The sequence below is a fragment of the Lissotriton helveticus genome, chromosome 11 (genome assembly GCF_964261635.1).
Source record: "Lissotriton helveticus chromosome 11, aLisHel1.1, whole genome shotgun sequence".
Classification (NCBI taxonomy): domain Eukaryota; kingdom Metazoa; phylum Chordata; class Amphibia; order Caudata; family Salamandridae; genus Lissotriton; species Lissotriton helveticus.
Window position 1 is genome coordinate 821,480,974 of NC_136072.1, and position 12,277 is coordinate 821,493,250.

The 12,277-nt window shown below is 42.0% G+C and overlaps 1 protein-coding gene across 2 annotated transcripts in view; it reads left to right on the forward strand.

The window, feature by feature from the left end:
- LMAN2L (lectin, mannose binding 2 like) overlaps nucleotides 1–12,277 on the forward strand; it is a 171,806-nt gene that overhangs the window by 36,518 nt on the left and 123,011 nt on the right. For both annotated transcript variants that reach the window (XM_078666971.1, XM_078666972.1), the window contains exon 2: nucleotides 4,579–4,697. In XM_078666971.1, coding sequence (XP_078523097.1) covers nucleotides 4,579–4,697 — 119 coding nt within the window. The remainder of the gene's footprint in view (nucleotides 1–4,578; nucleotides 4,698–12,277) is intronic.

A 12,277-nucleotide genomic window follows, 5' to 3' on the forward strand; every position in this document is an offset into this window, starting at 1 on the left:
AAATCTACAGTAGCGGTCCACTTCAATCAAGCCAATCACAATGCAAGTCAATTAAAATGTTGCATTTTGGAAACTGTGGCAAATATTCCTGGAAGGGATAACAACAATCACTTACTACAAAGAGAAGTATTTTGGATTAATTTTTTATGTACCACACAGCCAAAAGGCCTCAATGAACAATTGGACCTTAATTGCTCTCTATAAAATTTTTGGGAACTTTCGATCCGCTATTTTTGATATGTATAAACTTTATCATGTTTAACTGTATAATGTTGACAAATAAGCAATGTGAACAACGTATATCTAGGTAGGAATTACACATGACCGCAGTTTTAAGAGATAGTTATCTCAATTTCACACACACGTTAAATCTAATGCACGTTCACGGATATTTTTATTCAGGAGTATGTAGCTTTAAAATCCATTGTAAACAAGGACCTGCACGTAGCCACGTGATCGGAAACTGAATATAGAGTTGACAAGCAAGGCAGGGATAGAGCGACGCACGCCAAGGTAGCGAGGGAAGACTAGCATGTGCGTATACCGGGTAAGAGTACGAAGCATAACAATAATATGGAGCGCCTTAGCACGTTACGCATAACAAAAGAAATACTAAGAAACCCTGTTGTTTCCTTTTTTGATTTACAGTGTTGAAAATTCACGTGAATGGATTATGGTCAGTGCAAATCACGTTAACAAGTGACTTGGAGTTATAAGGTGCAATAAGTGCACGGGTTACTGACCATTGGAGATTATGCATGTGTAGATATATCGCGTTGTTAACATAACATGAATCAATGAAAACTTAAATTGTTCTAAGGTAGAATGTTGGATTAATATCAAACCGTAGTACTTAATTTTGTGTATTATATTTTCAGACTAATAATCCCCTGATGAAGAGCGTAATGCTTGAAATGCATTGGGAATAAATACAATCATGTAGAAATTGTAAATGAAATATGAATTAGATGATTTGAAAAACTCGCTACAGGATGATGTTTGACAATGAAAATAAAATTTACAAACAAGCATCTAAACCTTTGGAGTAAATATTGACGAATGTGAAAGGAGTGCCAGGAAGGAGTGGGTTCTATGTGTACAGAGCACACACGTTATATTTGTTCATGCATACCCTTAACGCTCAGTAGGGTACTGACCAGTGCACCAACGAAAAACTTAACAATATCATCAGAACTTAAAAGACCTTGTAGAAATAAATGAGTGCATTACCATACCACTGATTGTACATGTGATTATACTGTGGGCATAGAGGGTGATGACACAGTTGAGGCTATTACCAGAAAACAATGGTGAGAATGGTATGATTCAGGTCCAGTGGTGAGGGGTTCAAAGTATGTGACTGGTAAACAGCCTCTAAAAAATTTAAATGTGTGTGGTAATGTTAAGTACTTTTCAAAGGTTAAAGGCACGTTTACTCCGGAAATCGATGGATTCCTTCTGAGAGAGACCAGAGTTATTTGCTCTAAAAATTAGAAAATATTAGAGTTCAATCAAGAAGGTCACGTAGGGATTGTTAAGAATGAGAAGACGATTACATCACTGTATTGATAGCCAAGTGTAGATGCATAGACCAACACAACAGTGAGGAATTGCGTGCAATGCTGTAACGCGGATAATACAAAAGTAATTTACAGCTCACCCATATCTCCATTGTAATGTCTTGAGGGGCCAAGGGAAGCTTTAGTTGTTTCTTTAGAAAACCATTTTGTGTCATAATGGAGCAGGACTATTTGTAATTGTCTTGATGGATATGTTTTTTAACTGTCCAGAAGTATGAATAGAAGAGAAAAAAGTCTAATGCTGTTAGGTTTTTGGATGAAATATTTCAAGGTGAAAGAATGATCAAATCTGCTGTGTTACAACTGTCCTCAATTATGTCAGATGTACTTCAGAAATATTTGTCCAGGAATGGTAATTTGTGTAAACATACATCACTTTACCATCCAGATGGTAATGATGCTGGTCATTGTATTAATAGAGTTTTGATCGGGAGTATGCAAACGGACATTAAGAGTAGATAAAAGTTGGAAGTAGAAATAAAATTGATATGGCGTACTGGATTATGCCTATTGTAGCAGGGTTCTGGCCCTTCTAAACCTTAAGGGGAAGAGAACCTTGTACCAAGGACATCTTTGTGTGGGTGAAAATGGAGAGGCATGGTGTGTTGTCATTTGAGACACTAAGAGATTGCATTAGAAAGGCTCAAAACTGTTTGTTCTAAAGATAACATGATCTAAAACATGGGTTTGTGATGTCAAATTGACGTTGGGAGATTGGTTTAGGGTGAAAAACAAGGAGGGAAGAAGAAATTAAGAAGTACATTTTTATGTCGTTTGGTGGTATTAAAGTTATTTACCAATTTCGGTAAATTGAGTGATGGTTAGACTTTGCATTTCAGTAAAATGGCAACATTTAATAGAAGATTAGATCCCACCGATGTGGCGGCCTACATCAATAATCCTAAAATGGCTGAAGGATGTAGGTACATGTATCAGTGAGAGGCGACTCAGATTTTCCAGAGCAATCAGAAAGTGAATTGGACATGGGCACTTGTGTGTGAATCACATGAAGACATTTCTGCTTTGAGGACTTATTGTTCTTCCCCTGCAACTGAAGTTGATAACATGCAAAAGATCGATAAATGCACAACTAAAAAAGGGTAGAATTGGACATGTTACCAAGAGATTTGGTGATTTTTATTAAGGTAATATTTTCCACAATTTACAGCTGATGTTTCTTTGCTTTATAATACGAATATGAAGTAGCAGTAGGGTTCATAAATTAATGCTAAATTTTATGATCATTAGTCCTTGTTAAGACTCCTTACTAAAGTTTGTGTCTTGTTAAAGAGTGGAGGTATTTGGAGTTTATAGATAAAGTAAATTATACTCAATTAGACTTGATGGATATAATGACAAAGTGAGAACAGTTTAGAGCCACACTGGACAGAGAAGAAGCTCTGAGCAGCGTGGTCATTACTCTGTATTTTAATAAAGCCATGTACCTATTGGAGCCTGGCTTCTTTAAAAGGACCGTTAAATATACCGTTTTGTTTCCTTATCCATGCATCCACACTATGCACTCAATTTCTGATTAACAATAAATTATTGTTTTATACAAACATAGTAAGTGCAGTTTTGTGTTCATTGTGAGTGGATGCTGCGTAAGACTCCAATAGATGTGTTAACAAACGAGAATTACAATTTGCAATACTTTATGAAAAAATAAGTGTCATGCAACCATGAACACTTATGAATGTGTCAAAATTAAGAAAAAAAGGCTTCTCTTAATTGGTGGTCTAGGATCAGTACATGTGGTAGGTAATATTTTCTTTTCACAGTATTCCAGAAATTAACCAGAAGTAGATTAGTGATCTGGGAGGGCATATATTATAGTCAAATCTATGGTACTTCATGACATGTGCCCTCTTCAGCCACTCCTGGCGTTTTAAACCTATGTTTGTAATGGTAGTAAAATTAAAAGTACCAGGAAAAATTATGCCTTGTTAGCTAAACATCCAGGACTGGCCAAATGTGTTGCATAGCTTGTGAAGTAGCCTTTACAACCGAGTTTTGACCACACAATGCTTTTACTGAGCAGCCTTTGCCATGCAGATGAGTAACATGTAGATAAGTATTTGTACCTGTACCACACATGCCTTTACCACATTGGTAAGTATTTTGTTTTTCTATAACCTAATTATTATGTTGTTTAAAATAAAAAAGGGTGTAGTTGTGGGTAGTGGTAAAGGCAGGTAAGTGCAGTTTTGGGGGTTCGGTGTGGGTAGTGGTAAAAGGAGGTAAGGGCAATTTCTTGTATTTGAGTTGGTAGTGGTAAAGGTTAGGAGTAAATAAAAAGAAAAAAATGGGGGCGGGGGGATTGGGAAGGATTCGCTCCATAAGGGTAATTTTCTATTATTTGCCCCCCCCCCCCCAATAAAAAAATCAGTTACTTAAAGAATGAAATTTCTATACATTCACATATATAAAGACACACATGTGGTAAAGACTGCATGGTAATTGCAAGCTTTGTAAAGGCATACAATCCATACTGCAGAAGGACCTGTGGGGTCTGAACAGGAAACTGGCACTTTAAGAGTGGCGTTGAGCAGTTGGGTGTATCAGCAAATGGCAGGAGGATGCAGAAAGCCCCATGATTATTAGTAGACCTGTGTATGAGGGGCTATTTTACACTCCTTGGGTAACTTAAAAAAAGTTCCTCAAGCTGTGTGTGGAAGGTGGACCTTCTTACTGGGACATAACAAGAGTGGGCCACGTTCCTTATCAAATTCAATGGAGGGGAAGGCTAATGCAAGGAAGGTAAGAGATTTGAAAAGTGGGAGGCAAATAAGGTGATGGTAGACTATAGTGATTAGTCCTAAAGCATTAAAAGTGAGCTGCTGCAAGAAATCGTCTGATAAGATTGGCTTACTAGCAGAACCAAGGGTTTAGATGGAGTGATTAATGAGATCATTCCTACAATTTCCATCTTACCTTTTGTGTTTTTGTTGCTGCAATAAATCAGTCTTTCTCAAAGCTTGCTCTTAATGTTTCACAGGTGTTGGCACCTCCAGCTCTTCCCTATGGGACATCCAAGGAAATGCCCTTGTAACACCTCAGTACATCCGTCTAACACCAGACATGCAAAGCAAGCAAGGGGCAATCTGGAATAGAGTGGTAAGAATTTGTGGTGTTGATGCCTAAACTGAGTCTTTCTCCCGACATATTTTCTCACATTCCTACGATCTTTAGGTTACTGCTTCCTTTGAGTGCAGCCTAAAACTTTCAATATTTATAATGTTATGTTATGTTTAAATGTTTCTAAAGCGCTCGAATACCCATGGATGTCTTGCCGCTGGTTGGCAGTAGCAGTATAGGTGAGAGCAGAGGGAGACTAGAGTTTAAAAAGCCAGGTTTTTGTTAGTTTCCTAAAACTCAGTAATGTGGGAGCTTCTTTAATATTTATAGGCATACTGATCCAGAGAGCCGAAGCTTCAGAGGAAAAGCAACTGCCTCCCCATTTGAGTTTCTTAAAAGTGGAATGGGAGACAGTCAGGGAGTTTTTAGATCGTAGGTCTCTGTTGGGTTTGTACCAGGAAAGGGACTGTTTGGGGTAACTAGAACCTAGATAATGCAAGGCTTTATAGGTAAGACATAGCGCCTTGAATTTAAAGCAGTTACCCACTGAAAGCCAGTGAAGTCACTTAATGGAGGCTGAAACCGAATGGAACTTGGGAAGATCAAGAATAAGCCTGGTAGCTGCATTCTACACACTTTGGAGTTTTTTCATGTATTGTGTTTGGAGCTTAACAAAATGTCAGTTACAGTAGTCCAACTTCGTGAGTATTAATAAGGAGATGACTGTTTTTCTCGAGGTTGGTGGAATAAAAGCAAGAATCTTCCTGATGATTCTCGAAGTGTTGAAGCTGGAAGAGGCAACTGATCTGATATGCTTATTAAAGTTCAGTTTGTCATCTATTGTTATGCCTACGTTTTTTGCTTTTTGGACTGGGATTGGAGAGTTCCTAACTCTGCTGGCCAGCATGGTGGGCTCCAAAACTGAGGTTTATTACCAAAGAGTATCCCATCCTTTTTCTCTGAGTTTAGTTTGAGGCAGTGCATACCCATCCAGTCACTAACTGCTCTCATACAGTTGTGAAACTGAGAGATAATGACTTCTTTATTGTTAGAGGCCGACACCACAATTTAAGTATTGTCCATGTAAGATGTGGGGGAGAACCCAAAATATCTAATCGAGGGGGCCAATTCTGTAACATAAACATTGAAGAGCAGGGTGCCTAGAGAAGATCCCTAGGGGACCCCACACGGAAGAGAGAAGGAGTTGGATGAAAATGTCTCCAACATAACTGAATGACTTCTGTCTGTTAGGAATGATTGAAGTAGGGTGAGGGCTTTATCAGCAATGCCCAGTTTTTTGAGGCAGCTGACGAGAGTGACATCATCAACCATATCGAAGGCCGCCGACAGGTCAAGAAGAATAAGTGCTGCAGAGCCTCCTTTATCCAAGATCGTTCTTAGTTAATCTGTGGTTTATTAAGGCCGTCTCTGTACTATTTTTGGACCTAAAGCCAAATTGGGAGGGATCTAGCAGATTATTTTCCTGAATGAAATGTGTTAGTTGTGTGTTAATACGTTTTTCCACACTTAGCTGGGAGTGGTAACCTAGAGATAGGATAGTAGTTGGCTGGAATATCAGGGTCTAGGTTAGGCTTCTTAAGGAGCGGCAAGATAAAAGCCTTTTTCCACAGATCGGGAAAGGTACCGCTGCTAAACATCCCATTGAAGATGTTAACTAGGAATGAAGCAATTGGAGCCAGAATCTGTTTTAGTATAGAAATGGTGCAGGGGTCGTAATTTGACCCTGACTTTGTAAAGTTAAGTAAATTAAGAACATCTGCAGTAGTGGTAGATGAAAATTGGCTAATGTTGGATGGAAGACTTAAGCTGGTCGAGGCTAGAGCGGTCATGGGGCTAACGCTAAGGTTGATGTCTCTGGAGGCAGAGAACTGGTTGTAGATTTGTTCAACTTTATTGCGAAAATTAAAGGCTATTTCTTCACAGAAGGATTGACTAATGTTGCTACCTTTAATCTCTGGGACTTTAGTAAGTTTGTTTATAACCTGAAAAAGTTATCTGGCAGAGTTCTTGGATGCTTCTATTTGCTGCATAAAGTAGGTCGACTTTTCCTTGGTGATGGCTATTTTATAGTTCGCCAGGGAGTGTTTATATAATAGTTTGTCAGAGGAGTTGTAATTGGATCTCCATATTCTTTCCAGTTTTTTGCATTTCTGTTTTTTGAGACAAAGAGTGTCTATGAACCAAGGTGCAGGTTGTCTAAGTTTGTGTTTGCAACCCCATGTTGGTGGAACAGCTTTTGAGATGGCAGAGTTGAGCCAATTGGTGTAGGCAGCCGTGGCCTGATTCGAATCTAGCAGCTTTGCAGGGTTTGCCTGAAACGGGTGTTGTTCCAAAATGTCGAAATTAGTTTTAGGCCAGAGATAAAGTGGCAAATGGTTGGCATCTACATATCTGCATTGAGTAGGGAGGGAGACAGTCATTTAAAAAATAACTGCTTTATGGTCGGACCATGTAAGTGAAAGAAACTCTTTGATAGAAATTAAATGTTTATTGGAAAAAATAGCATCCAGAGAATGACCTACGTTATGGGTAGACTGATGTATTAATTGTGGGAGGTTGAAGGCATTCATAATATCCAAAATAGCCTCCGTATCTTTATCCTTTATGAAATCTAAATGGAAGTTGAATTCTCAAATTACCGTATAATCGCTCTTGCAAGCCCCCCACCCAACCAGCGTATGAATAGATTGAAGAAAATCATGTCTTGAGTCTGGGGGACGGTAAATGAGCAGGTATTTCCCCCCTTGGGCGCGGCCGCGATTCTGAGCCTGTGCGGCCGTTTTAAAGAGTGGGCGGGTTCATGACGGCTCCCCGCCGTCATCAGCACACGAGCACTGTGATGCATGACGGATGGGGGCCGTCATCAGCATGCAAGGGGTTAAAAGAGTAGTTGTTAGTCAATTTGAGGCTAAAGGATAACAATTCGCATTATGAATTTGGTGTGGAGTCCGTTTTACAGTTAAAGTACTTTTGTAAATTATCCCTAAACTGCTCTTTTTTCCACTCTGTCTACTCTTGTCATTGACCGGTCCGAGCTGGAATGATTATTAGCCCATGTTTCTGTAATGAAAAGGGCATCAAGTTGATGACTCTCATTGAATTCAGTGATCTCAAGGGCATACTTTACTAGGTACCGCGCGTTGATCATAGCCAGGTGGATTTTATGGACGGTGAGATGCGAAGTGAGTTTAAAGCAAGCCTGTTTGACGTTAGACAACAGCTCGAGGTTGGTGACCTGAAAACCACGAATGACACTGAAAGTTAGAGAGATCTTGACTAAGATCAACTCGAGGGCAGCAGTGGCTATTTGTGTGTCCAGCCATTACTTTCCACTTCCAGCCTCTGAGCTGATCTGGCAATGTAGGTGGGCTGCCAGTAGCCTAGTATTGACCAGGCTGCTTGATTCTAATGCCTGTCAAAAATACCTAACGGAGCTCTATCTTTCTATCTTTACATGCAAATGCTGTTTTCTTTCTTGTCTTACATCCTCAAATTGCATGCGGTCTCAAAGTCCCCTATATTCTTAAAGGCTATCATGAAAACTGATTGTTACTCCTTTTTTCCCCCCTTCAAATTGCTCTCTCCTTTACTGCCATTCTCTGCATCCCTCCTCTTGTTGAGCACACTACTCTTTCACAGACATGTTTGCCTCCATTCTCTTATTGTTTTTCTGAAAATGTCCTGCAACAGATTTACAAGATCACAACTCTCCCTATTTCCAAGTCAAACCCCTGCAACCTAATAATACTAAATCTGCTGTAGCTCATTTATGAGCTCCACCTACTTTCTCCATAAGTTCACGTACGCCACCCTCTATTGATCACACGTAAGTCCTAGTACTTTAATCAATCACACAGAAACTGGAATTGAATTGTCTGCTTGAGCAGACACGACTAATCCCCAAGAATAATTAATGATTCTGGACCAACGTTTGATTCCGTACCTGTGTGCTGCTTGGTAGAAAGCGCTGTAATGCCTTGTCAGGGGTAATAAGCTCTATATAAACTAAATTATAATATAATCCGATACATTACAGTGTGATTTGTGTGAATATGGTTAACCAGGGCCGGACTAGCCGTAGCGGGCATTGGGTTTTTTCCCGGGAGGCTGGAAGGGTGGGTGCGTTTTTGAAGCGGTGGGCGCAGTTTTGTTACTGGGGGACAGTTTTAAAGCAGTGCTGCATTTTCGGCCCCTAGTAACAAAAGCAGCAACCAAGCCTTTCCATCCAACTGCAGTTCTTTCCCAGCGGCCAGGCAGCCATCCCTGAGACCCCTCTCTTCCCCCCCCCCCCCTCCCCCTCAGGACTGGTCCGAGAAAAGTGCTGTGGCTACCTCCGGCTCCCAGTCTGCCTTTATACAGGAGGTTAACCACAGGGCCATTCTTGAGTTGGAAAGTTAGATGAAGAGGCCGCAACAAGGTATTCTGGTAAAACTCTTTATTCAGAAGCCCACTCTAGCAGACAGCAGAGCACCAGGCAGGACTTCAACTGCAAGTCTAAAGTCCTAGGCTAGGATTTGTGCCAGGATCCAACTTAAATTTAGGCATGGGACGCAGTCAGCCCACAGATAAGAACACATTTTTGCACCCCTACAATGAAAATAAACCATTATACAGACTTGCACATAATACATTATATACTTGTCAAATTTGACTTGTGACATGACTGTATATACGGTGGGTCATGGCTTGCAATTACCCCAACATACGTTGCTACAGGGGTATACTGAAGAAAACCTGCTGGCAAATCAATCATTCTCCATACCCCAATTATCGCCTGAAACTTCCTTGGGCACAAGCACAAAATGTCTGTGACTAGTCATCAGAATCTGGCTCTATTCATTAATACCCAAACTGATATATCTATTACGCATAATCCTCTTCACATCAAGATCCAGTCGGCTTGGCCTCAGGCAGAATTCCAGGACTGCACCTATCTATTGGAGTCAAACTCCATCCAAGCATATGGACCTACCAATAGTTAAGAAACTTCGACAAACCAATCAATACAAGCAAAGGGTTCTTATACTTTGCCATCTCTGACCTCCACATGCCTTTCTTCTTTCCTTGAAAAACACTCCATCAGGAATTTATATAGCAAGGCTACTCTCCCCTAAGGATCTCAAGGCGCAGAGGAAGGGCGTAAGGGTTGCTGATCTGTTTGGGTGTGGAGGTTCATTCGAAGAGTCTGGTCTTCATATCCTTCCTGAATTGAGTCCGCAAGGGTGATTGCCTGAGGTGGAGGGGCAGGGTGTTCCAGGTCTTGGCGGCAAGGTTAGGAGGAGGATCTTCCTCCTTTTCTGGTCTTGTGGATCCGGGGGAAGGTGGCCAGTGCAAGTTGGACGGAGTGGAGCTGCCTGGCGAGTACGTGGAAAGAGAGGTGGTGGTTCAAATATGCTAGTCCTGCATTGTGGAGGGCGTTGTAGGCATGTTTGAGGAGCTTGAAGGTGATTCTCTTTTTAATTGGGAGCCAGTGGAGTGGACGGAGTGCTAAGTGATGTGGCTGCGGGGGATGTTGAGGACCAGTATGGCTGTGGCATTTTGGACATTCTGTAGTTTCCTGAGCTGTTTGTGTGATGCCGGCGTACAGTGGGTTGTCGTAGTCTATTCTGCTGGTGATGAGTGCATGGGCAACTGTCTTTCTGGATTCTGTGGGGATCTATCTGAATGTCTTTTGGTGCAGGCAGAGCATGTGGAAACAGGATGAGGATACACGTTGATCTGGCAGTTCATTGAGAGTGATGAGTCCAGTACGATGCTGAGGTTGCGTGCGTGGTCTGTTGGGGTGGGAGGGGTTCCCAGAGCTGCAGGACACCAAGAGACGTCCTAGGCTGAGGAGGCAGGTTCCTGAGGGGGGGGGCGGGGGGTGGTACTTTGATCTTGTCAGGTTGAGCTTCAGGCAGCTGTCTTTCATCCAGGTGGCCACAGCCTTCATCCTGCTGTGGAAGTTGATTCTGGCGGATGTAGGTTTGTTGGTGAGGGAAAGGATTAGCTGGGTGTCGTTGGCTTTGGAGATGTTGAGTCCGTGGTTTCTGACGGGCGCAAGAGGGGCATTGTACACGTTGAAGAGGGTGGTGCTCAGGGAGTAGCCTCGGGGCACTCCAGCTGATCTATGTAGGTTCTGAGAGGAATGGAAGTATTCTGACTGCTGTGTTCGGCTAGAATGAGTGGATCCAGTCCAGGGCCTTGTCATGGATGCTGGCGCCGTGTAATCTCATGATTAGGGTGCTGTGGGAAACCGTATCAAAGGCAGCCGAGAGGTCCAGTAGGATGAGGGCTGCTGTTTTGCCATGTTGAGAAGGGAACGGAGGTTATCACTGGCAGAAAGGAGAGCGATTTCGATGCTGTTTGCTTCGGAAGCATGATTTAGAGTTGTCCAGGACGTGGTTCTCCTCAATGAACTCAGATAGCTGAGCATTGATGGCCTTCTCGATGACTTTGGCTGGGAATTGGAGTAGTGAGATAGGTCTCAAGTTGTTTAGTCTGTCTGGTCGGCGGGGTATCACCCACAGTACTTTTTCTGCCGTTTTCTTTTTTTCTCCATTATGACATTTTCTCATCCTAAAAAATCCGTTACTATTTTCATGTTCATACACCCGAAATTCTGACCATGCCTTTTTGCCTTAAAAGACTAACAATCTGTTACTAAATTTGGGGGAATGTTGAATATAACACACTGACTGCACTGCCCAATCGTGGCACATTGCTTGCAACAAGCACTCCATACGTACTTTCACCTCATGATTCAATTGCTCTGTCTCTTGTGATGATGCAATCTTGAGAGGTTTCAATCTCACAGAAATGTATTCATCTCTGAAACTGTACCCTGAATGCCAGTCGCTGATTGTTGTGTGCTTCCTCTCAAGCACTTTCCACAAAAATATAATTTACACTTTTATGTGAGTGCTCCATAAACTAAACCGCTATTGGAATGCTTCGTGTTAGACCTGGCATCCTTGGCGTGGTTTCCCCCTATCTTTTTGCCGCTACCTCCTGTATTTTTGAACCTGTGCTGGATTTCGTTTTTGCTGGTTTAGATGCTTTGGGCACTTTGCCACTGCTGTTCAGTGTCAAGGTGCAAGTGCTCCCTGTGTAAATTGTTATTGTGATTGGTTATCCATGATTAGCATATTTGTGTCACCAAGAAGTCCCTAGTAAAGTGCACTGAGGCTGGTGATAACAAATGCTACTAGTGGGCCTGCAGCACTGATTGTGCCCCCCACATGAGTAGCCCTAAAATGGTGTCTCAGGCCTGCCACCGCAGTGCCTGTCTGCAGACTGTGAACTGCCATGTCCTTCTGGTCAGTGTCCCCAATGACCATGCCTGACACTTCCTTTTCTGTACACATTGGTCACCCCTATGGAAGGCCCAAGGTACCCCCTTGGGCAGGGTGCAGTGTATGTGAAAGGTAGAGCATGTACTATTGCAGGATGTATGACATTACAACGCATGCTGTTACCACGCATGCTGTTACCACGCATGCTGTTACCACGCATGCTGTTACCACGCATGCTGTTACCACGCAGTTTTTACAACGCATACCATACAACGCATATCGCTTTGGGGTGCTGGATAGTGAATAGTTTAATTTACTATTCCA